Source organism: Spermophilus citellus (genome assembly GCF_964194105.1).
Source record: "Spermophilus citellus genome assembly, chromosome: 6".
In the NCBI taxonomy this organism is placed as follows: Eukaryota; Metazoa; Chordata; class Mammalia; order Rodentia; family Sciuridae; genus Spermophilus; species Spermophilus citellus.
The window spans coordinates 32,610,251-32,635,492 of record NC_138187.1 but is presented as its reverse complement, the minus strand read 5'-3'; the positions used below and the strand labels follow the sequence as shown (position 1 = coordinate 32,635,492).

The following is a 25,242-nucleotide window of genomic DNA, read 5'->3' as shown; positions in this document are numbered from 1 at the left end:
GGGACCTCACGGAGGCCGGCTCACGAAACCCGACTGTCTCGCGAGTCGCCTGAGTTTAGTTCCGCCTACGTACTGCCGGGCTATAGCGCCCCTACTCTCCCCGCCTGGGGAAACGCGTAGCTGTGCGGGCCACCTTCCGGGAAGTGAAGGCAAGGGGCGACAGCGGCGCCGGAATTCTATACAGGCAGCGCTTCGGACACCTACCGTGACGTAATCTCCGCGCGAGGTGGGGCGGGGCTCCACGGGGGCCTCACCCTGAAAAGACCCCCCGAGGGGCGGAAGCCGTCAATAGAGAAGCGGCGGCCCTAGGTGCCTTGGTTTCCGGTGAGTGTTTTTTCTGTTCTGAAGTATTGTACTTTGGCAACTACAGCCTGGGACGACAGCTGAGCTGGCCGGGAGGGCAATCTGAGCGTCTGGACCGAGAGGCCGGAGTCGGCGCCTTTTTCGATCTGCCGAGGTCATGGTAGATATGAGGTCTTCTTTGCCGCTTGGCTTTTCACGCCGTTTTCTCTGTCGGAGCTGTTTTCTGAGTACTGCTTGTTTTTCTATGCCGTTAAGATCCCGTCCTCTTTGTGAGCCTTCCCTACTTTCTGGCTGTAATGTCTTCACTCCCCCTCGCCTCTTTTCCAGCCTTTGTATACCGCCCACCATCTCTTTTCTCTTGGTCTGCTTACCCCCCTAGAGCCCTCCTTTGAATCCCAGATTGGGCCAGGGCCCTCGAATTTCTCTGGACCAGAGAAAAGTGATGCTCTTGCTACCGACTCTGCGCCGTGGGGCAGGGATCAGATTCCATCCATCTCTAACTTCTGTGCAGGACCACCGATTTAGGAATCAGGAGCCCCTAATCAGAGTCAGACTTTGACAATTTCCAGTTGTGCAACTCTGAGACTACCTCTTAGTTTGATTCCTCGTCTGTAAGTTTATGGAGAGATTATGAAAAGAGGCGCTCAGGAGTAGGGGTGAGACCTTATAAAGGGATCACAAAGTGAGACGGACTCAGTGAGTTTGGGAGAGATGAGTCTCCTATGCTTAAAGGTAAGAGATAACCTGAGCTCTCCTTGCCAGCTAGGAAATGCTATGTAGTCTGAAAAACATGCTTTGCTCTTTAGATTTGGACTTGCCTATTGTACGGACTTTACCTGACTTTATAGAACACGTTCCTTGGATCTGAACGTGACTTTGGCAATCAGCTAATCTACTCCCTAATTTTACAGATAAGACTAAAGACCAAAGAGGGAAAGTGATCTCTCCAAAGTCACAAAATAATTGGTAGCTCTAAATAAGAATCTAAGCCTGTAACTGCAGAGACCAAAGAGCTTTCTATTACACTCCTGGGAAAGAGATCCTAAGGTACTGTGGCTTTATAGCCATCTTTTCCCTTTTAAACACTCATCCGTTTTCCTCCCTCAGTTGTAGCCTTCACACTGTATTGTAATTGCCTTTTCACTTGTCTTTGTCTCTACGATAAGGTCACCTTCTAAGAGGCAGGGGCTGTGTTTTAATTGCTTATTCTGTATTCCCAATAACCAGTACAAGCCCAGGATGTAGTTGATGTTAGTTAATGTTAGTTAAGCACATTACATACCAGGCATGTTACGTTATAACATGAATTATAATAATTCACAATGACTCCATTTTACAGATAAAGAAACCAAGATTTAGGGAGGTTAAGTAGCTTTCTAAAAATCACAATGAATAAGTAAAAGAACCAAGATTTGAACCCAGGCAGTCTGGATGTTGAGCCGCTGCCACTGCCACCCCCCCCCCCCCCAATAGTTACTACCCTGGGCCACTTCAAGGAAGTGAATGTGTACCAAAACAGTGGCTGGCAAAGGCCTTAGGTAATCTGAGACTCAGAAACCAATGTATTTAATTTTCCCCCTCCAGATCTTTGTACATTATCTTGTGGGAGGAAAATGCCTAAAGTCAAAAGAAGCAGGAAAGCTCCCCCAGATGGCTGGGAGTTGATTGAGCCAACACTGGATGAATTAGATCAAAAGATGAGAGAAGGTGAGTTGGGTACTTCTGTGGTGGGCTGACAGAAGGTTGTGGGCTTAGGTACCTCTGGGGCCAAGCACAAATTCAGTATAACAACATAACATTGACATGCTTTGTGTATTAACTCAGAATGCTGAAAGTGCTGGAAATAACATTGATGAAATTGTCCTCGAAAAAGTTGTTTTAACCAATGTGAATACAAAGCTTGAGGGAATATAGGTCAAATAATCTACCTATTTACTATTTTGGTTGTGTATTTAAAATCATATAAAGTATAGTTACTTGAAAATGCTACTCTTTAGGAAACATCTTTACTCACTTTCTTGTGACCTGGGTCTTTTTTTTTTTTTAATTTAATTTTTTTTTATTGGTTGTTCACAACATTACAAAGTTCTTGACATATCATATTTCATACATTAGATTGAAGTGGGTTATGAACTCCCAATTTTACCCCAAATGCAGATTGCAGAATCACGTCGGTTACACATCCACAATTTTACATAATGCCCTATTAGTAATTGTTGTATTCTGCTACCTTTCCTATCCCCTACTATCCCCCCTCCCCTCCCCTCCCATCTTCTCTCTCTACCCCATCTACTGTAATTCATTTCTCTCCTTGTTTATTTTCCCATTCCCCTCACAACCTCTTATATGTAATTTTGTATAGCAATGAGGGTCTCCCTTCATTTCCATGCAATTTCCCTTTTCTCTCCCTTTCCCTCCCATCTCATGTCTCTGTTTAATGTGACCTGGGTTTTTGACACTATTTTCTTCATCAGTCTTTCCGTCATCTAGGAGTTTCCTAGACTGCACCATTGTTCTTCCCTCTGTGTGATCTTGCACTTTGTGAACCCATGTAATATGCTGTCTTTGAAGTTTTTATCTGAAGCCACAAGTCTGGATTACCATTTAAAGCAACTGTTTTTGTGGTGCTGAGATGACATCTAGGATTTTGTACATACTACAGAAGTGCTCTACCACTGTCCCCAACCCCTAAAAGAACCTTTTAAAATGCTTGTTTGAAACAAATCAAACCACTGTTATTATGAGGTCATACCTCCAGCAATCATTACTAAACCAATGTTAAAATACTTTGCTTCCTGTTTTCACAACTAATGGTGCTAGGTAACTTCTATTAAGTCCCCAGAACTTGCTGTAGTCAAGGTCATTATGGACTGAGAGATTTCTTCTCTGAACAGCTCTATGTCAAGTAAAGATAAGGGAAATGGGAGTGAGCTGGAATTTAAAAAACAAAAACCAAAAAAAAAAAAAAAAAACTACTCCTCTTTTAGGGAGTGATTTTTTTTTTCCTTTCTTTTTTTTTGGTGGTACAGGGATTGAACCCAAGACAAGGGTTGACTTTGAGAGGGTCAGTTTACCTTGTATTTAGACGTGGATTTTTTTTAAATTTTTTTCTTTTTTTAGTTGTATTTGGACACAATACCTTTTTATTTATTTTATGTGGTGCTGAGGATTGAACATAGTGTCTCACATGTGCTAAGTGAGTGCCCTACCACTGAGCCACAGCCCCTACTTTTTTTTTTTAATCTCCAAAACAAAGTAGTCCTTCTTCTGGAATTTATTTATTTAAACTCAAGGGTGCTTAACCGCTGAGTCATATTCCCAGCTCTTTTTATTTTAAGACAGGGTCTCTTGGGGCTGGGGATGTGGCTCAAGCGGTAGCGCGCTCGCCTGGCATGCGTGCGGCCCGGGTTCGATCCTCAGCACCACATACAAACAAAGATGTTGTGTCCGCCGAGAACTAAAAAATAAATATTAAAATTCTCAAAAAAAAAAAAAAAAAAGACAGGGTCTCACTAAGTTGCTGAGGCTGGCTTTGAACTTGTGATCATTCTGCTTCAGCCTCCATAGCTGCTGGGATTACAGGCATGCACCACCTAGCTGGCTCTCTCATTTCTATTTGTTACAGTCTTTCAGCATTTCTTGGCCCTCTCATTGTTGATAAACACATAGGCTTCAGACCTAGTTCATATTATTCTTATTTCCACTGTAACAAAAATCCAAGTGTGTGTGTGGGAGGGATGGATATATATATATATATATATATATATATATATATATATATATATATATATATATATATCTGGCTTTAGTGTTGGGAACAAACACTTCTCTGGGGACAAAGCAGACTGGAGAAAGGCAAAAGCTACAGCCTAGAGTTGCTTTCACCATATGAGAATGCAGGCTTAGCACTTCCAGACCTCCAAATTGAAAGTCAAGGATGGCTCCATGACTCTGCCAGAGAAAGGATTAGCTTCAGGATGAGCAAATTAGGATTTCAGGTCTAGATGGTTCAAATCCAAAATGTTGTTGAGAACCAAGATTATCCAGATGTACAAGGTAGGGCACTTTGTCTTCCCCACTGCCATTCCTTGAGTACCTAGAGAAAGGCCTCCCCATAGCAACCACATAGGCTCTCTGAGTCCTTCATACCTGTCTTTTTTTGCTTCAGTCACAGAATTATTTGTTGAACTGAATTATAAAAACTGAGTAATAGAATGGCTTACAAGTTGGTTGGAAAATGGAGGTATAGTTTTCTTAATTGCTTCTTGCCTTTCCTTTGCCCTAAAAACTGAGAGGAGGTAATAGACAAAGATCGACTGGTAATTGCAAAGACAGAAAACTGCCTTGCAGCATGTGTGAGTTCCCTCTGATTTATGTGCATTGGAGGAGATGTCTCCTTCACACCTTCTGTGCTGAAAACCTTCAGGCTGATCATTTGTTTTGGCTCTTCTAAGCAGTAAAGGATTTTGGCTGGGAAATGAAACTGGAGGTACCTCAAGGATGATTAGATCTGAATGAACATCTGTAGGCCCAGGATTACTTTGAGAATTTATGATGCTATAGAAAGAGATCCAGGGGCTGGGGATGTGGCTCAAGCGGTAGCGCGCTCGCCTGGCGTGCGTGCGACCCGGGTTCGATCCTCAGCACCACATACCAACAAAGATGTTGTGTCCGCCGAGAACTAAAAAATAAATATTAAAAAAAAAATTCTCTCTCTCCCTCCCTCCCTCCCTCTCTCTCTCTCCCCCCCTCTCACTCTCTCTTTAAAAAAAAAAAAAAAAAAAGAAAGAGATCCAGAGAGACAGACTAACCAGGGTGTTAACAGAGGTTATTGTTGAATGATTTTTTTTTCTAAATCTACATTTTCTAATTTATCTAGTTTAAAAGACTAAATTTTTTCAAAAATATGTTCAACTTTTCTTTTTAAATTACTTTATTAATACAATCACATACTATAAATTGACCCTTTTAAAGTGTATGTTCAGAGACCTGTGCAGCCATCACCACCCTCAGTTCTACCTTTGTATGAATAGACTACACTTTGTTTATTCATTGCCACCACACACACACACACACACACACACACACACACACACACACACCAGGGATTGAACCCTGGGGCGCTTAACCACTGAGCTGCCTCCCCAGCCCTTTTTTGTATTTTATGTAGAGACAGAGTCTCACTAAGTTGCTAAGGCTGGGTTTGAACCCGAGATCCTCCTGCCTCAGTCTCCCAAGCTGCTGGGATTACAGGTGTGTACCATCACACCCAAGTGTTTATCCATTCTTGAGTCGATGGACATTTGGGTTGTTAGTACTTTTTTTGGCTTCTACAAATATTCTCGTATAAGTCTGCACATACATGTATATTTTCAGTAATCTTTGGTGTGTATCTAAGAGTTTCTGGGTCATATGGTAACTCTTTAGGTTTGACTTCTTTTGTATTTTTGAGGGATTTAACCCAGGGGTGCTTTACCACTAAGCTACATTCCCAATACGTGCGTGTGCGCGCGCGCACACACACACACCACCTTTTTTTGTAGTTGTAGATGGACAACATACCTTTATTTCATTTGCTAATTTTTGTATGTGGTGCTAAGGCTCGAACCCAGTGCCTCACACATGCTAGGCAAGCACTCTGCCACTAAGCCACAGCCTCCACAGCCCTTTATTTAATCTTTTATTTGAGGCAGGGTCTTCATCAGTTGCTTGGCTGGCCTCAAATTTGTGATCCTCTTGTTTCAGCTTCCTGAGCTGCTAGGATTACAGATACGCACTACAATGCCCATATATATTTAACTTCTTGAGAAATTGTCAGATTGTTTTCCACAGTGGCTACACTATTGCCACCAGCAGGGTATGGAGCCTGATTTCTCCACATTGTCCCTAATACTTGTTAATGTCCTTCATTTTGATTATAGCCATTTTAGGGGGTATAAAGTAGTATTCATTTATTATATGTAGTTATTGGAAAACAAAACATCCTGTGTAGACTAATTCTGCTCCTCAAAACAAACATACTTTTTTTCTTCCCAGCTGAAACAGAACCTCATGAGGGAAAGAGAAAAGTGGAATCTCTGTGGCCCATCTTCAGGATCCACCACCAGAAAACCCGCTATATCTTTGATCTCTTTTATAAGCGGAAAGCCATAAGCAGAGGTAATTGGCTAAACTCTCTCTTGACCCTTTGAACTTTCAGAATTAAGTAATGATTCTCATGCTTGTAGCCTCAGCAAGCACCATGAGTTTTTTTGTTTGTTTGTTTTGTTTTTTTAATCACTAAAAATGGGCAAATTTTTCTTTTTAATCAAGGGTGGAGGCAGGTTTGTTACACCATGGTCTGATATCCTTTCCCAATCTTTTGACAGAACTCTATGAATATTGTATTAAAGAAGGTTATGCAGACAAAAACTTGATTGCAAAGTGGAAAAAGCAGGGATATGAGAACTTGTGCTGTCTGCGGTGCATTCAGACTCGGGACACCAATTTTGGAACTAACTGCATTTGCCGGGTTCCTAAAAGCAAGCTGGAAGTGGTAATGCCTGATGATTGAATTTGACATTGTTTTCACTTCAAAACTCTGCTCTAATTGACTCCAGGGGGGCTTACAGCATTTGGTTTGGCTGGAATGCAGTTTTGTCACTGGAATCCTGCTGGCCATCCCTCCCAGGAATGAGTTCCCTGTTCAGGGATGGGGCTTAGAAATCTTGTTAAGTCTGGGGCCAGTCTCAACTCCACTTTTGGGCAAGTAACAATCCCTTTCCTTATTTAGGAAGTGGTGGTGCAATACCTACCTCTGAGGTAGTAAGAAACAGTATTAGGAAAGGATGGCTGGTCAGTAGGAGTTCCTGTCCCTTTCCCTTCAGCAGGCATTAGATATTGGCACTTACTTACCAATTAAGTAGTCGTGTCCTGTAGCCCCTTGTAGCCCCTTGGCCAAGTTATTGGCTCAGCTAGAGGTCAGGCCAGATGGCCCAGCTTGTCCTTTTTTCCTCCTAGCTTCCCACAGGTGCCTTATTCCATGGTATCCTTTATGCTGTAGTGAGCTCCTAGAGCTTTGGCTCAGTGCTGAGGGCTGTAACGCAGTGGCTAGCTCTGCCTGCACCATGTGGAAGCTCATGCATGGGCATACTCAGCAGTAGGAAGGGCTGGCTCTGGAGGGAAGGCTATGTTGTGAGCATGATGAGGGCAGGGGTGGCAGAGCAGCAGAAGTCTGTCTTCTGAGAGCCCCAGGATTCCACAGGAGTGTTGTGACAGAGGTACTGCGTCAACCCTGCAAACGCTACCTTCAACTTGGCTGAGTTTCAGCAGAGGATTTTGTTTGCTTAGACTAAACTCTGTTCCTCAAAAAAAGAACTGGAAAAATAAAATTAACATAAACCACTGCTCTAGGGCCTTTAGTCTGCTGGGCAGACCCCAGCCAGCCACTGGGCATTTGGGATAAGACTCTCTTGTAAGCCACAGAAACTCAAGTGTATACCTTTCTGCCCCAGTGTCCTAGCAGAGAGGAGCCTTGAGACCCCTGGCATGAGCCCTCTGAGCAGTGGCACCTGCCTCAGCTCACTGGGAGAGTAATGAGACTCATCCACACAGATTTTTTTCCTTTTTGACAACTGTGTATGTTGAATTTATGTATTAAATGCACACAAATATAACTTCAGTGTGAAGAGTAGCATTTCCCATTTTCATGAGGGAACTGAAGTGCCTCTGTTCTGAAGGAACAGAACTAATCCAGCAAAGGTTTCTGAGATGTGTTCTGAAGGAAATACACTGTTGGCACCCTTCTTAGCTGGAGGGTCGGGGTATATGGGTGTGTGACCAGGTGCAGTAGCTTAGCTGTGCTCTGTTGCAGGGCCGCATCATCGAGTGTACACACTGTGGCTGTCGGGGCTGCTCTGGCTGAGGCCATAGGCCTGGCCCTTCTCCACCCTGGACTTCGGACCTTGCAGGCTTCTGCATATCCTGCCACAGCTTCTTGGGAGCAGCTCTTCTCAGCAGTGCCTCAGGCGTGAGTTGGAGCACCTCTATAGGTGAAGGCTTTGGTGTTCACCAGATGTGGTTTGTAAAAATAAAACGTTGAAACCTCTTGGGCCTTATGTCCATTCTTTGAGAGTAACAAACTGGAACCTGGTAGGAAAATGCCAGGCCCCAGGGAACCTCTGTGCTTAGTCCTGGCTCCATCTCATACGTACTGTATGACCACAAGTCACACAGCAATGATGGGCTGACAGTCTCTCAGGTGAAATTGATCTGAGATGATGTGCAAAGATTGCTCTTGGACCTGCTGTGGCAGGTGCTCTTGGGCACCCTGGGCCCAGTGTTTGTCCTCATATCTGTACCCTTAAAATGCTGCATTTCCAACTCAAGGAAGGTGACACCAGCATGTTTGCTTGTCTTTATCATGGAAAGGACTCCTGGGACTCGCATCAGGCACCAAGGTCCAGGCACTTTGTTCTAGCTGTGCATTCTGTTACCTGCCCCCAAGGACTTCATCCACACCAGCATCCCTGATAGTGTCTCTTTTGGGCTTGGTCCGGAACTCCTGCCAGGGGTGGGGGGTTTCCTCTGCTGGCATCACTTTCAGCCACTGCTTATAATAAGCTCGGAAGCCATCGATCTTCTCCAAGTAAGTGTTCTTCCCTTTGTACTGTAATTGGAAAAGCATGGAATTCAGGGGAGTCCTGGTAATCTGAATCACGGTATATCGTCTACAGCTATTCTCATAACCCAGCAGCTGGCTCAGTCCTTGGGGAAGCTATCCCTACTGTTCTTGCTTCCAGGAGACTACAGGGGACAGAGAAGAATATAACATGAGCATTGCCACCATTAAGGAAGAAATTCCAGCCAGATATGGTGGCAGACACCTGTAATCTCAGTAACTCAGAGGCTGAGGCAAAAGGATCTTAAATTCAAAGCCAGCCTCAATAATTTAGCAAGGCCCTTAGCAACTTAGCCAGAAAAAGTCTAAAAATGAAAAGGGGCTGGGGATGTAACTCGTTAGTAAAGTGCTCCTGGGTTCAATCCCCGGGACCGACCATATATACATGCATACATACATAAATTAATTCAAAGTAATTATATGTGGCAGGCCAGACCACTATCTGTCCAACAGTTATTTTTCTTCCTGAATGTGTACTGTACTGTTCCTCGATCCATAGATGTCACAGAGCCCCCACATGAATTGCTGGGTCCCACCAATTCTACCTTTTCCAGAACAGAGCCTCCGACTCCCTTCTGACCTATCACCTTGGGACTACTGCAGCCATCTCCACAGAGGGCTGATAAGAAAAGGAGAAACAAGATACACCAGGTACTGTAAGAACGTAGGGGATGGAGGACAAAATAGGCAAAAGAAAAGAATAATCAGACATACAGAGCATTACCACATATGATATAAGGTTTGATTAAAAAGATTGTAGCAGGGCTGGGGATGTGGCTCAAGCGGTAGAGCGCTCGCCTGGCATGCGTGCCGCCCGGGTTCGATCCTCAGCACCGCATACAAACAAAGATGTTGTGTCCACTGAAAACTAAAAATAAATATTAAAAATTCTCTCTCTCTCTTTAAAAAAAAAAAAAAAAGATTGTAGCAATTCTAAACTTGAATACACCTAATATAGCCAGAGAGAATACAAAAAGCAAAACCTGACAGTCACAAACAAATATAAACAATTTTATATTTTCATAATTCGGAGTCTATGATTTGAATATAGGAAACTTTAGGCCTCAGGGTGTCTTGTGATTGTTGAAGATTCCTAGTGGCAGAGATGATCCACTAACCAGAAATTATTTGCAACATGCAACTGAAAGAATAGTATCCAGAACTGGGCTGGGGTGTAGCTCAGCTGGTAGAGCACTCACCTCCCATGCACAAGGCCTGGGGTTTGATCCCCAGCACCACAAAACAACCAACCAACAACAACAATAAAAAACTAGTATCAGAATATATCAACTCAGGAATCCATGGGGAAGAGTCAAGATGCCTAGGTACACCCTCTGCCTGGTATATACCCTGCCCTGTCCTGAGCATTCCTACCCAGCTTTCAAAACAGCACAAGTGCCATTACTGAAGTGTCCCTGAGCCCCTGGTCACATGGCTCAGCATGCCCTTGCCCATTTACTATCTCTCTCCAGGCCACGACTGCCCTGGATGCTCTTTCTCCACAGGGTCTGCATAAATCCAAACACCAGAGTCTGATATCCTGAGAGCAGCAGCAAGAGAGATGTCCATTATCAAACAAATCCCATCACTACCTGCTGCTGTTCACCCACTAGACAGAAGTCTACTAAGCACCAAGCAATATGCAGGCACTTGGAACCCAGGTAGACAAGGCAGACCATCTCCACCTCTAGAAGCCTAGGATTTAGGAAAGGCAAAAATCACAAAGAACAGACACCATGGCATAAAAACCAAGGGCTGTGCTGGGTACAGTGACACACACACATAATCCCAGCAACTTTAGAGGCTGAGGCAGGAGGATTACAAATTCAAGGCCAGTCTCAGGAACTTAGTGAGACACTGTCTCAAAAATAAGAGAAACTGGGAAGCTGGGGGTGGTGACGCACACCTGTAATCCCAAAGGCTCAGGAGGCAGAGGCAGGAGGATTGAAGGTTCAAAGCCAGCCTCAGCAAAAGTAAGGCACTAAACAACTCAGTGAGACTCTGTCTCTAAATAAAATACAAAATAGGGCTGGGAATGTGGCTTAGTAGTCAAGTACCCATGAGTTCAATTCCTGACACCAAATAAATAAGACTTGGGATGTAGCTCAGTGGTAGGGCACCCCTGGGTTTAATTACCAGCCCCAACATTATAAATAAGGGAACAGAGCTGTATGTTGAGAGATGGGGAAGACAGCAGCAGGGCACCTCTGAGAAAGGGCTATTTAAGCAGACCTATGGGAGAAGGACCTAGAGGAGTCACAAATATACTGAGGTAGGAAAGAGGAGAATGGGACTCACCATCAATAATGGGAAGACTGGCTTGAGAGAGCCACACAAACAAGGACTCACTAGGTATGGCCTAAAGGCTTTAGGATTTCTCTTAAAGAGAAGCTGCTGACATTTTAAGCAAGGAAATGCCAGTCCCAAAAGGTCAGAAGCAGGAACAGCAATGATTAAGGAGACAATGAGCATTTCAGAGCTTGGTGCACATACCCTGTCAAAGGTGGGTGGGTACTCAGCTGCAAACTCCAGTTGGCGGATGACCACTTCATTCACCGGGACCCTGTTATGCTTCATGTCCTTCAGGATGTCAATGAGATAGGTGTAGTCCAGCTTCTTGAGGGCTGCATTGATGAGAGTGCTGTAGATGTGGGTGTTGGGGGTCATCTGGGATTTCTAGAACACCACGGATATCACACAATTAGAAAGATGATATTTGTTAGGACAGAACAGTCTGCTCTGGCTATCTTGTGGCAGCTACTAGAAATGCAATGTGGAATCTCATAGCAACAATAGGCTGTCCTCCCCCTCCAAAAGGAAGGCATGTGTTCTCCCTGAAGAACTGAGATAACTGACAGGCAGAGGAGGAAGCAGGAGGCAACCACTTTCTCACTCGTGGATGAGTTTTCTGGTGACAGACAAGTGTGGTCATCAGAATGTGGTGGTAAGCCTAGAAAAGCAGCCAGCATTGGCTGGGTGACACAACAGTGAATACAAACACCCCAGGAAGTGGCGCTCTGCTGTGATCAGGTGAAATCCATTTAGCAAGGTCCCTCTGCAGTGTCAGGTCCCAGACCTGTCCCCCACCTCTCCATCTTCCAGACAGGAATACCCTCTGCTTTCTGTACCAATTCTCACAGTGGCTCACCAAGATCAACTTGCTCTAAAAAGGAGGCCAATGGCCATTCAGCAGCAGAAAGGAGCTATCCTACTTGCCGTGCCCCAGTGCAGAGGCCTGGGGCCCACAATTCCCTGGGACTCCCAATTCCCCCACAGATTTTCTTCCTGAGCACCCAAGTGTTCCCCAGAACCACAGGCACCCTACTTGGGCCTAAGTCCCCTCACCTTCATGTCTGCAAGCAGCTGTAAACCATCCCTGGGCCTACGACACCCAATGGCCAGGTTGCAGAACGTCTGTAGGTTGGGGATAATTCCCCTTTTTGCCAGGACTGGCAACAGCGCCTGTGAGGACAGACATGTCATTGTAACCTGTGATTATGAGCCACCAACCCTGCTGAGGCCTTCCCATGAAGCCCTTGGCTGGATGCTGAAGACTCCAAGGGCATAGCTCTACTCAGAGGCTTCATGGCTCCCTCTGCTGACAGCAAAGTGCCTTTGGCCCCAGCTCAGCACTCTAGGTCCAAATACTGCCCAGTTTTCCCTGCAGGACCCAGCTCCTCAGCATGTGTACCCTGACTGCCAGCCTACTGTCCCTTCTCCATGATTGCCCTTCATATCCTGCCTCCCACCTGCTACCTCCAGCTTCTCAGCCAGCCAATCAGTCTGAGGACAAGCTGCCTCGGGCTCAAGATTCAGAGCAGGAGGCAACACTGCCTGCAGTGGGAAGTGCTGGCTGAGGGAGCGCCAGGCCTGGTATGAAGAAGAGGGTGTCCCCTCAGCCTGCCTGAGTCAGGATGGACCACTGGGGAAGGGCTCTGTCATGTTTAACTTGTCCTCTGTGGGCATGAAGGCAGAGGCAACATCTGTCACCTTTGACTCTCACAAATGCCCAGGGCAGTACTTCTGGCAAAAAAAAAAACACAAAATCTCTTTATATGAATGGCCAAAACCCTGTCAAAAGCCCCAACACCTCCACCTGTGAAGCCATGCACATACAAGTCGTGCCTCCTGATTTGCTCAGTAGAGAAATAAATAGATGTGACACTCTGAGAAGTGTCCAGAGCGGAGGGAGTGCAGCCTTGCAGTGTGTAGGGTGAGGCCACTCGGGCTCCAGTGCTGGGCTGAGTGGCACTGCAGCCCTGTTTCCATCATATCCCCTTATCAAGGTGATGATGACATCTCCCTTCCCCACCAATCTGTGAGCTCCATGAAGATGGCAGGGGACAACAGGGGTGCACCTGGCTGGCTAGTGGCTCAATTTCCAGACTCACCCAGGGCTGGACCTAGAACAGGGTTCCAGATACAGATGAGCCACATTCTACAGTCCAAGGGTCAGGAACAAAGAAAGAGTCTCTGACAGCCCAGAGCCTGCTCTGGAGATCCTCACCTTTGCCCCTTCCAGGTCTCCCAGCTTGCTCTTCTTCCTCATCAGTGTGTTGAAGAATGTCACATCAGCCTCCACCTGATGCCTGTCTAGGATGGTCAGCAGTGAGGACTCCGCAGGGCTCCCAGGCTTTACCACCTCAGCCAGCAGTGTAAGGGTTTTAATGTCGGGCTGGAGCCCGTGCTTTTCCATCTGGCCCAGGAAGCCCTCCAGGCCCCCTATCAAAGCTAGTCTGTCAGCAGGGGTGATCACTGTCCCAAAGGAGACCACAGCTGGGGAGACAGTTTCCAGGGTCAGGAGGTTGATCTCCAACTCCAAGGGAGATGGCTTCAGAGCCACTGGGGTAAGAGCTGCTGTGTAGTCAGGCTCTGCCTTGGTTTCCACCTCAGATTGTGCCTTACGGGGCACTAGGGCCTCCCGAGGCTCTGGAAGTCCCTCAACTGCCTGAGAAGGTTCCAGAAACAGCTCCCTCTCCAGCGCCTCCACATGTACTCTGGTCATTACACCATCAATCACAGAAGAGCCTCTCCTCCCTGCCTGCCGCCTGCCTGGGGGCTGGAGCAGGACTGTCTCCTCTCTGGGTCTCAGGAGCAGCCTGGAGGCCACTTCTGGGTCCCCCAAGCCACAGTCCCGAGCTGCCCCTAACAGCAAGTTGTAGCCATGTTGGGTTGGCTTGAGTCCCAGGCTCAGCATCTGCCTCCACACCTGTAGGAGGAGACAAACATGAGCTCAGTGTTCCCGCCTCCTAGTAGAGGTGGGCACTGGCAGCAAGCAGACAGCAAAATCAGAAGACATAAGAAGGTTGGAGTGTAGCTCACTGGTACAGTGTTTGTCTAGCAAGCACAAGGCCTGGATTCCATCTCCAGCACCACCAAATTAAAAAAGAGCTTTGCACGTGTAATGCAACTTTAGTCCCTGCTCATGGGAGCCTGAGGCACGAAGATCACCTGAGACCAGAAGTTCAGAATTAGACTAGGCAACACAGTAAGACCACATCTCAAGAAAAATGTCTAACCTGACACCAGGCTCTGACAAATAAGAATCATCAGAATTCTGAAATTCCTTCCATGGGAGGCCTCACAGGGGCCTGCAATTCTTCTCTTTCGTCAAGTTCACCCCAAAATTGTTCTCGCAGTCTCATCCCTCTGCACATCGTTAGAGCCCCATACCTAAGGGAGAGATGGCAGAGAGGCTAGGTTCTGGAAGAGCCTAGCCTGACTTCTAAGGATGGGATCCAGCAGCAACTCCTGAGTGCCTGCTACATGCCCAACTCCTGACTTAAGGGTGCTGAGGCTAACAGAGAATTCTCTTGAGAGTCCAGCACAGGGCAACATGGAGTCAGATTCGGAGCCAGCAGATTGCAGGGCTGGGTTCAGGCCAACTGTAGCTGAAGTCTTGCACCCTCATTAGTTGTAAACACTGAGTCTCCATCTGCTCATAGGACATATTATTTTCATCTCCACTGTATGACATCTAGTACATTCAGTGTGTGATCAACAGATGCAGCTCTATTCATATCTGGGTTGCTCTGACACATTTCTAAGAGACCACAGAGGTCCCCTCTGCTTTGTGGGCTTAGCAGGAATCTACCCTCAACCTGGGGTTAGGACATACATCTGACACCCTGCCCTCCTCAGAGATGTGTGTGCAGATGTGGAGGAACAGGTTAGACCCTAGCTGGGTGAGTCTTGCAAGAGGGCCACTGCCCACCACAGCAGGGCCTTGAAGAGATCCAGGATCTTGGCAGACATACCCAACAAGGAATGCCTGACAGATGGAGATTTAAGGGACACATACACCATCCTATGGCAGTTGTGATTCAGGGTCTAGTGTCAAATAAAATGTCAGTTAAAGGCCCAGCTTTTAGTGGCTGTAGCACCTCAGGCAGGTACTAACTTTTGTGAGCCTCAGTTCCCTCACCTGAAAAATGGGGCTAACAGTGTCTAGCAGAAGCAGTTCACCAGAGTGTAACACAAATAGGCCACTGCTACAATAGATTACTTCTAAGAAGAACAGATCAGTTCAAGGAATGAGAGGAACTACCTACATCCATGATGGCCAGCTAGCCACTACTTCTAAGGGTTCTGCATCGGGGATGGGAGCATCTGACCCCAGACTGTTCCTTGTAAGGGCACTCAGACTCTGTGCAGGGAGTTTACTGAAATGCAGATTTGGACACAGGAAGTTTAGATGGGGCTGCTGCTGCTTGTCTGTGGAGCATACTTTAGGACAGTGTGACTTCAGAAGTAGCTGTGCACCAGCACTGACACCAGCTTCCCACACGATGAGAAAAATTATCTCTGGGGGCTGAAGTGGAATTAGAGCTGCAGGTTTGACTTTGGGATTAAGTACACATTTCTGGGTCACACCTGCAGATGCTGAGTGGAGAGAGGGGATGTGGAGTGGGCTACAGGCAGTCAGGGACCATGAGCTAAAGGGGCCTGGGCTGGCCATCCAGCACAGTGGGAGAGGTATGGGCTGGCTGTGCCCTCACTTGAGGACCAGCCCTGGTGTCTCCATGGACCTCATCTCCTGAGCACCTGTAAAATGAGAGCCGTGAGCCTCACAATGGCTGCTGAGAAAGACAAAATATGGCAAATATAAAAATGCTTGGCATAAGGCAGTAGAGTAGCAAAAACTCAGGAAATGCACAAAGGATCATTGTTTTGCACTCCTGGTGCAGGTGCACAGGGGAAGGAGGGCAGGAAGGCAGGGTGGAAGGGGCAGACCTGCAGGGCGAGTCGGAAGCCTATCTTCTTGTCCTGGATGCAGCCCATGAGCAGGAAACTAAAGGTCTCTTCTGTGACAGCATGCCCCTTGTAGATGATTTCCTGGGAGGGAATAAGGCGGTTCCATTGAGAATCTGCAACAGGATCCAGGCCCAGGTGCCTGACCCATTAGGCCAGAACCAGGCTCATGTGTCTTAATGAGCTGAGTGAACAAATATGGCACTTGGGGCCAGCTTGGAACCAGCTCCTGAGCCAAACATCCACCTGCCAGTGAGTGTGGGCAGCACCTCTGCATAGACCACACCCTAGCAGCCATGTTTGGCCCCTGGCCTTGAAGCCCTGGCCTCAATGTTCCAGCTCTATCATCAGCCAGCTGTGACCATGAGGGCAAGGCCCCCAGCTCTCTGGCCTTGGTTTCCTCATCTGTGAAAGGACAGGTCTTCTAGAATCTTTGGAACAACCCCACCACCATGTTGTGCTGCAGTGTGTCTAGTTCCCACTGGCCCCTTGGTGTGTCAGGTTTGGCTCTCCCCTCCTTGAGACGTCCCTTCCACCTCTCAGTACCTCAAGCCCCTACTCTGGCCCTCCAGTCAGTACAGGGGCTCCCCACCCCACCACTGGTGGCTTCCTGCCCCCCCACCCTGCCCCACAGCCTACTACTGTCTCTGCCTCCAACCTGCCCTGGTGGAACTGGGCCCAAAAGGGAGAAACAGGGAGGGGGCTGTCCCACCTTGAACACATCAAGGCACATCCTGAGGTCTGAGCACTTGGCAGCCATCTTCAGCAGAGCATGGTATGTCTTCAGGTTGAACTGTACATTTTTAGCCTGGAGCTGCTGTCGTAGTTTCAGGGCACTCTGAAGGGCAGAGTCCTTCCAGGGTGACTCGGCACAGACATTGAACAGGGCTGTGTATGTGGCATCTGAGGGCTCTAAATCCCGTTTTTTCATCTGTTGAAGTGAAAGAAATGTAAGAGGTAGTACCAGGATCAGTAGGACGCAGAGAAAAGCAGTTACCCCATAGGACCCTAGAGAGGTCTCTATTACCATAATCCACTGACCTGAGGGCTAAGGCTGAGCCAAGGGACATTTCAAAGGGCTAAGGCTGAACCAAGGGACATTTACATATCTAAACCCAACTCTACAGAGGGACTCTAGAAGCTGAAGACTTCACCCCAGAAATTCCAATGAGAAATCATTTTCGCTGAGCACCTGGTCACTTGTCAAGACTGCTCTGGGCCTGGGGTGTTTGCAGCAGGGGCCTTCCAATCCCTAACCTCAACCAGATCACCCTGATTGGCAAAGGGCCACAGGGTGGATCTGTCTGGGAAAAGAAGCACAGTGCTCACTAACTAAGGGGTCATGGGCAAGTGAGTTTTCCTTGCAGAACTGGGAATGAAACCATCATCCTAAAAGAGATGCAGGGGCTGGTAGGAGAGTATAGGTTAGTGATCTTGGGTGGCTCCCCACCCATTTGAGCAGCCAACAGCAATACACACTCTTAAGACTACCCAACCTCTATGTCACACTCTGGGAATGAGGCTAACTCGGGACCTATAAAGCCTCCAGGTGGCTGAGGAAGACACTGGAGTCAGAGCCTACTAGGAAAGCCAAGCACTCACTATTGCCTGGAGAAGGTTATCTGACCAATGGGGCAGGTGACCAGCTGCTGAGGCACTGAAAAGAGCCCTGCTAGAGTCAGGTCATTTGGGGCTCAAATCCCAGTTCCAATGCTCTCCTACAGGGCAACCATGGACATGTCCATTCTTCTCTGAGCCTCAATTTCCTTATCTGAAAAGTGCAGGTGGGCTGTGTGTGATAATAAACACCTGTAATTCAGCTAACGGAGTCTGATGCAAGAGAACTGCAAGTTCAAGGACAGCCTGGGCAACTTAGTGAATAAAATAAAAAATAAGGAGTTGTATTTGTGGCTCAGTGGTAGAGCACTTGCCTAGCACACGTGAGGCACTGGGTTCAATCCTCACAACCACTTAAAAATAAATAAAATAAAGGTATTGTGTCAATATACAACTAAAAAGTTTTTTTAATTAAAAAAATAAGAAGGGCTGAGGATATAACACAGTGGCAAGCTGCTTTTTCCAAAAAAGTACTTTTTTCAAAAAAAAGGGGGGGGGAGGAATGCAGATGATAATCTGTTCTTGGAGGAAGATGTACACTCTGTGTTTATCATGTATTTGATAGGTGTGGACAAAGGACTTGCTTCATGTCCTCAGTGGGAACCAGTAGTGATCAGAGCAAGCAGAGCCTATCCTCATTAAGCATTCATTAGAAAAAGAAAAATAAATGGCAGATGATCAAGTACTCACATGCAGTCCTAAATGCTGTGAAGGATACCCAGAAAACAGGGTGAAAAGGGAAAAAGTATAAGAAAACACTGGAGAGACCTAGCAAACACCACTTTCACCAAGTGACCAAGGTTCACGTCATCAGTAATAAGATGTGTTGATGCATGTGCACCCTGACATGAAAGGGCACTAACCTCTGTGATAGACTTTTCCCACACCCCAACTCCTATCTCAAGAGAAAGCACCAGCCAAACACACTGATGGGTCTGTACCAGACCTGACCAGTGCTCTCCAAAACTGTCATGGTTGTGAAAAACAGGGAAGACTCATAAAATGTCACAGACTGCAGGAACTAGTGCCAGTCTGAAAGCCTAGAATGCACACAGGAATAGAATAAATGGAAAAACTGGTGAAATCCAAATAAAGTCTGGAGTTTAGATCCCAGCCATGCACTGATATTGGGTGTTTTCTTTTGACGAATGTAGTATGGTACTATATGATGTCAATATGGCAAAAATTGGGTGAGAGGTATGTGGGAACTTTCTATACTGTCTCTGCAACTTATTTTTTTTTTGAAAGAGAGAGAGAGAGAGAGAGAGAGAGAGAGAGAGAGAGAGAATTTTTTAATATTTATTTTTTAGTTTTCGGTGGACATAACATCTTTGTTTGTATGTGGTGCTGAAGATCGAACCCGGGCCACACACATGCCTGGCAAGCGTGCTACCGCTTGAGCCACATCCCCAGCCCTCTGCAACTTTTTTATAAAGCTAAAATTATTCTAAAATAAAATGTCTATTTAAAAAATGCCTGTAATCCCAGTGACTGGAAGGCTGAGACAGGAGGATTACAAGTTTGAGACCAGTCTGAGCAACTTAGTGAGACCCTTCTCAAAATGAAAAATAAGAAAGGGCTGGGAATGTAACTCAAAGGTAAAGTGCCCCTTGGTTTAATCCGCAGGACTACATAAATACATAAAAAAGTAAACATAAAATACTAATTAGAATACATCTATAATCCCAACAACTTGGGAGGCTGAGGCAGGAAGACCACAAATTCAAGGTTAGCCTGGTAACTTAGTGAAAACCTGTTTCCAAATAAAAAGCACTTGAGGGCTGGGGATATAACTCAGTTGGTAAGTGCTTGCTTCACATGCACTTGAGGCCTTGGGTTCAATCCTCAGTACCACACACACATCAATAAGAACAACAGGCAACAAAGAATAGAGAATGACAAAGGCTAAATAGAGAAGCCCGGCTTCACTGAGGTGGTGATAAGCAGGGCAATCACTTAAGAATTCTGCAGATGTAAAGGAGAATTGCTACTGAATGATGACCAACTTCCCCCTTTTCTCCTTGCCCATTAGCTGGCATGTGAACTATTTTCTGCCAGCTAGTTGGCCAGGGAAGCCTCCTGTCTTCCTGTGCCATGACTATTTATTAGGTCTTTATTTATTCTGCAGTACTGGAGATTGAACACAAGGGCACTTTTACCTCTGAGCTACATACCAGACCTTTTTATTTTGAGCAGGATCCCTAAGTCTATGTAGGTCTTTTAAAAGCTGTCATGCTATTCTACCATTTGTAAGTGCAATGACTCCCCCTTGCTTCCAGCTATAGATCATTGGACCTGGGGTGACAGGAAGACTAAAATCCCCAGAAGCCCCTGCTGGGTAAAGGACCCCCAACCTTCTGGCATCAGTAGACAGGCTGTCTCCCACAGGTCTACCGACCTCCCCAGCAAGCCTTTCTTGACTCATGAAGGAAATAGCTTCCCAATGATGACACACCAAAGAGGTAAATGAATGGAAAGTAAAGTGATCTTCCAGAAGGAATAAAAGTACTTTCTCATGTGGAAGCCAGTGCATGTGGGTGCCATATGCAGGGGATAAAAAACAACATGAACCAGGAACAGTAGCAGAAAAGGAAGGAGCTATGTGGGCCCATGGTGGCCCAGGCGGGTGCTGAAGGTGTCATCTCAATTAATACCCAAGATCACCTTCATTTTATAGATGATAACTCTGCCACCACGGAGCTTAAGTCCTCCACCCAGATTAAAGTGCCAGCAAGTGGCACACTCAGGACCTGTACCCAGCCTTATGGTCCCAAAGCCCATACTCTCTAGAGCCTCGCCCCACTACCATGTGGCACACTTACATCATTGTAGAGCCCGAAGGCTTTCTTCAGGTAGCCAGCCCGCCCGCAGCCCCCAATCAGCACCGTGTAGTTGTACTCGAGTGGTTGCAGTCGCTCCTCCTTTAGCATCTGCCTCTCAAACAGGTCCAGGGCTTCAGCCAGCTGGCAGGAAAGGGAGACAAGGTGAGGATGAGACAAGGGCTTAGGATGGCCTCAGAGACCCTCAGTAGAGGGAGGGAGGAACCGTCCTGACATGGTGCAGGGTAGCAGCTCTGGGTGACTATAAACCTCCACAGACCACAGTTGCTTTAGCCTCATCTCTACTCCCTATTCTACTCCCTGGTTCAATCCTTGGTTCACAGGGAGGGATGTGGCTTCATAGTAGAGCATTTGCCTGGTTATGTGTGAGGCCCTGGGTTTGATCCTCCAACACCAAAAAAGATTATACATACACACATACACACACATATGTATATATTTTTAAATCCTCAGTTCAATACTTCACCCCTTAATTACTTTCATCTGTTAATTCAAATAATTACTGAGTCCTATCTATTATAAGCCTAGCAAAATCTATTCACTGGCTGTGAAGAAGCAGTTCCTCCCTCATGAAGTCATGTTGTAGTTAGAAAGACAGACACAAAGTGCAGTAATGAAGAAATACATATGTATTTATGAACAAAAATTAAAGCAGGGAATACTGGAAGAAAGGTACAGGGGATTCATCTTTAGGAGCCAGGTGGCGCATAAACAAAGACCTGAAGAAGATAGGGGAGAGAGCCAGGAGGCTCTCTGAGGGAACAGTCAGTGCAAAGGAGTGGGCCTGGAAGATGAATGAGAAGTTGGGGTGCTGAGGTGAATGAAACAAAGTAAGAGATGAGGGTAGAGAGATAATGGAGGAGTGGAGGATGAGGGTGGCAGATCTTGCAGGCTCCAAAAAAAAAAAAAAAAAAAAAAAGCCACGTGGAGATTTTGGCTTCTCTTTATTTCTTAACTTTCCATCCAAATGTACACAAAAGCAAGGAGAACAGTATAACTACAACTGTAAATATCTAGCCAATCCTGTTTCACCTGTAGCACCTGTAGCTTGCATGCCCCCTCCAAATAGTATGTTTAAAGCAAATCTCAGTGATCCTCTCAGTTTATCCATAAGAACTTCAGCACATACCTCCAAGAGACTTTTAAACACAAAGCAATATCATTATCAGTCCCCACAAAAATAACCTTTTTTCTTTCTTTTTTTTTTTTTTTTTTTTGGTGCTGGGGATTAGACTCAGGGCCTCAAGCATGTTAGGCAAATTCTCTACCACTAAACTACACCCCAACATAAATGCCACTGAATACACTGGGAATTTGGGGGAGATGATTAACCCAATCTGCCTTCTGTTTAACATGACAGCTCTGTGCAGTGATTGACAGCATGGCAGGAAGTGACCAGAGCAACAAGTGTTAAGTGTTCTAATAGCCGAGAAGGGCAAAGAGAAGGCCTTTCAAGAGTGGGGCTGTGAGAAGTACTTAGGGCTAGCGGCAGGCTGGGGGTAGAGTTGGTAAGAGAAAGAGAAGAATGAAGCATGACCTAAGGAAGTTTGGCCTTGGCAATGGAATGACAGGATTGCCATGAAATGAGGTGAAGTGTGGGAAAACAGACTTGAATCTGTACAGGTGCCTGTGTGGATAAGCACAGGGAGATGACAAGGAGGAAAACCGATACACTGATCAGAGTCCATGGGAAGAACACAGCTGGAGATATACACCGAAAACTGCAGCTGGGGAACGTCAATGCCATGAGACTGATGGGTCAGCAGGGTAAATGATGCCAGGGAAGAAAAAGGGCCCATGGACCAAAACTGAGCATCTCAACATGTATTGTGGGGAAGGCTGGGTGGCCCCCCGCAATATACTGAGCTGCAGGAAAGCCAAATCCCAAGGTTCCTCACCTTTTCTTCCCTGATTAGGCGTTTACACTGAAGGAAGTACCAATATGGGGTGTTTCTTGGGCCCTGCCATGATTTTGGCTCCAGTTCCCCTTCTTCATCTTCCTCAATATTCTGTTCCCTGAGTCGTAGGTCATATAACTGGGGTGTTGATTTGTGGAATATCTTCCGGGAGGAGTATTTATTAGAGAGGGTTCCAAAGCTCTCCTCTTCCTCTTGAGGGCCTGTGGAGCTGGGCTGGCTTGGGTCAGAGTGGAGGCTGCTTATATTCTTCTGGCTCCCAGATTCAAAGGCAGCTGACAAAGGGGAGCTGCTGAAGGCGGCTAAGGCTGGCTGAGTTGGCCCCACAGCCCTCAGCCACACAAGCCCCTCCCTGCCTCCTGTCCACTGGGCTCCGAGAAAGTCAAAGTGCTGGAGGCCCAAGAGCCCCAAGGGGCGGGCCCGAGAGAATAGGCGGACAAGTCTCACGGGGTCCATCTCTGTCTTTTCTGTCCCACCAGGGCCTGGAATACATCAGGGAAAAAAAGAAGTCAACTCAAAATCATAGTCATCAAAGACAGAAGGAGGACAGAGAAGTGGTTAAAGTGGGCCCTGAGGTTAGATTCCAGCACTGTCAAGCAACTATCCATATGCCCCTGGGCACTCACTGCTCCAACATCAGTGTCACCTCTAAACTGAGATTAACAAGGTTACCCACACAGCACTGGAGCAACAGGTGAGTGAGATCATGATGCATTAGATCAGTTTGGGAGGCTGAGGCAAGAAGACTGTGAGTTCAAAGCCAGCTTCAGCAACTTAGAGAGGCCCTAAGTAACTCAGTGAGACCCTGCCTCTAAATAAAACACAAAAATGGGATGTGGCTCAGTGGTTAAGTGCCCCTGGGTTCAAACTCTTATACGAAGCATGTAGCACAGTGCTGGCATTGTCAACACTTATTAGATAATAAGCTATTGGTATTATCAAATCACGATCTATGAACATGGACACTAAAGTCAGAGCCAAGTTAGAGTCCTAGAACCTGTTACTTGACCTTCCTGTGCCTTGATTGCTTCAACTGTAAAATGAAATTACATGAGATGCTTTTAGTACAATGCCTGGCATTTAAGAGGTATTCAAAACCTGTAGTTATTGGGCTGGGGTTGTGGCTAAGTGGTGGAACACTCACCTAGCATAGGTAAGGCACTGGGTTCAATCCGCAGCACCGCATAAAGATAAATAAATAAAGGTATTGTGTCCTTCTACAATATATATATATTGTAAAGGGAAGCTGCAAAGGGAAGCTAACTCAAGTGTTTCTTTTATGGAAAACTCATGGACGAATAGGGAAGAGCTGTGCTGTCCAAGACAACAGCCACTGTGGCATGTGGCTACCGAGCACTTGCAGTGTGACCAGTCTGAAAGGCGATATGGCTTTAAGTGTAAAATGCACATTGGATTTCAAAGTCTTTTTTACAAAAAACTAGAATCTAAAATACACATTAATAACTTTTAAAAGTCCTGAAATATTTCAGCTATGCTGGGCTAAGTAAAATATATTATTAACATTCATTTCAAAGTTTCTTTTAATTTAATGTGACCATTTGAAAATTTAAAATTACTTATGTGTTTGATATATATGTATATATGTGTGTGTGTGTGTGTGCCCGCCCACGCGCGCACTTAACCACAGAATCACATCTCCAGCCCTTTTTTATGTTGTTTAAAGATAGAGAGGGTCTCGCTGAGTTGCTTAAGGCCTCCCTAAATTGCTGAGGCTGGCTTTGAATTCAGGCTCCTCCTGTCTCAGCTTCCGGAGGTACTGAGATTACAGGCTTGTGCTAGTGTGCTGGGCCTTGCATTTTATTTCTTTTGGACAGTACTGAGCTAGAGATTTCAGGGTGCATACTTTAAATCCTTTAATTTAAAAAAAATCAGAATAACCAGCTAACAGCAGGAAAATATTTTAAGGTATGGCTGTATTGGATGATTGCCAATGGAAAGACCTCCGAAGTGATAGAAGGTTGAACAGATGAGTGACCAAGACGAGGTAAGGAAGAGATTTGCTGAGGTCCTGCAGCAGCAGTACTATAGCAATATATACACATTCAGGCTGCGCTAGTATATGTGCTTCTCGTTCGAAGTATGAAATAGCGATATCCTATCATAACTTCAAGGCGGAAACAAGTGTAAACGGTAGATCGAGGTGCCGCAGACGCCGCTCGAACACTCATCTCCGACTGAAATACCAGGCGCTGCTAACGCAGCTCGGTCAGAGACAGAAATGCCCACTTTCACAGAGAAAATAAAGGAATTTTCTTACCAGGTCTGAAACCCTGAATTAGAGACTCCCAGCGCCGTTCCCCCTTGGAGGGACCCGCTGGACCCCAGACGCGCTCCGGGACCCTCGGGCCAACCCTGACCCCTCTCCACCCGCCTTTAGAGCCCGGTCTCCTCCCACTACGCCCCGGCCCGGCTCAGGCTCCGCCGGGTCCGGGGACTCCTGCGAGGAGCGAACAGGAACTCACTCGAACCTTCCAGCGAAGTGAACGCCGCCCGGGCCTCCACGTCCCCGAGTCCACTCCCTGCGGCGCCCTCAGGGTCACCCTCTCCGAGATGCGTGCCTCAACCCGGCCACACGCAGGCGCAAGCACATTCCGCGTTGCGAACTCGCGCGCGGGCCGAAGCAGGCGTTCGGCTG

At 46.5% G+C, this 25,242-nt stretch overlaps 2 protein-coding genes across 6 annotated transcripts; one reads left to right on the top strand and one right to left on the bottom strand.

Annotated features, from left to right (window-relative positions):
• The first annotated feature begins 169 nt into the window (after positions 1 to 169).
• Positions 170 to 8,389, top strand: BUD31 (BUD31 homolog). Of its 3 annotated transcripts, none has more exons than XM_081297673.1 (5): positions 170 to 324; positions 1,888 to 2,010; positions 6,340 to 6,462; positions 6,672 to 6,838; positions 8,156 to 8,389. In XM_081297673.1, exons 2-5 carry the CDS (start codon positions 1,917 to 1,919, stop codon positions 8,204 to 8,206), a joined length of 435 nt encoding a protein of 144 aa, XP_081153799.1. In that variant the 5' UTR covers positions 170 to 324; positions 1,888 to 1,916; the 3' UTR covers positions 8,207 to 8,389. The 3 variants fall into 3 exon arrangements, with proteins under 3 accessions (XP_081153799.1, XP_081153800.1, XP_081153801.1); XM_081297674.1 differs by lacking the exon at positions 170 to 324 and adding an exon at positions 328 to 463; XM_081297675.1 differs by lacking the exon at positions 170 to 324 and adding an exon at positions 1,209 to 1,350.
• Positions 8,390 to 8,533: 144 nt separating this feature from the next.
• Positions 8,534 to 25,211, bottom strand: LOC308651019 (pentatricopeptide repeat-containing protein 1, mitochondrial-like). 3 transcript variants are annotated; one of them, XM_081297658.1, is made up of 9 exons: positions 25,070 to 25,211; positions 22,569 to 23,068; positions 20,653 to 20,793; positions 16,926 to 17,144; positions 16,196 to 16,297; positions 13,470 to 14,171; positions 12,308 to 12,424; positions 11,456 to 11,638; positions 8,534 to 8,950 (listed from the first exon to the last, which is right to left on the bottom strand). In XM_081297658.1, exons 2-9 carry the CDS (start codon positions 23,040 to 23,042, stop codon positions 8,774 to 8,776), a joined length of 2,115 nt encoding a protein of 704 aa, XP_081153784.1. In that variant the 5' UTR covers positions 23,043 to 23,068; positions 25,070 to 25,211; the 3' UTR covers positions 8,534 to 8,773. The 3 variants fall into 3 exon arrangements, with proteins under 3 accessions (XP_081153784.1, XP_081153785.1, XP_081153786.1); XM_081297659.1 differs by having other exon boundaries at positions 25,076 to 25,211; XM_081297660.1 differs by lacking the exon at positions 25,070 to 25,211 and adding an exon at positions 24,865 to 25,040.
• Between the last annotated feature and the right edge of the window lie 31 nt (positions 25,212 to 25,242).

What these genes read in the sequence shown, in the direction of transcription:
- LOC308651019 (XM_081297658.1), bottom strand. Translation starts at nt 23,042, where the DNA reads ATGGACCCCGTGAGACTTGTCCGCCTATTCTCTCGGGCCCGCCCCTTG. An exon ending in GCTTCCGACTCGCCCTGCAG is followed by an intron (nt 14,172 to 16,195) that starts GTCTGCCCCTTC and finishes CTCCTCCTACAG; the next exon opens with GTGTGGAGGCAGATGCTGAG. An exon ending in GAGACCTGGAAGGGGCAAAG is followed by an intron (nt 12,425 to 13,469) that starts GTGAGGATCTCC and finishes CTGTCCTCACAG; the next exon opens with GCGCTGTTGCCAGTCCTGGC.
- BUD31 (XM_081297673.1), top strand. Translation starts at nt 1,917, where the DNA reads ATGCCTAAAGTCAAAAGAAGCAGGAAAGCTCCCCCAGATGGCTGGGAG. An exon ending in GCGGAAAGCCATAAGCAGAG is followed by an intron (nt 6,463 to 6,671) that starts GTAATTGGCTAA and finishes ATCTTTTGACAG; the next exon opens with AACTCTATGAATATTGTATT. An exon ending in CTAAAAGCAAGCTGGAAGTG is followed by an intron (nt 6,839 to 8,155) that starts GTAATGCCTGAT and finishes GCTCTGTTGCAG; the next exon opens with GGCCGCATCATCGAGTGTAC.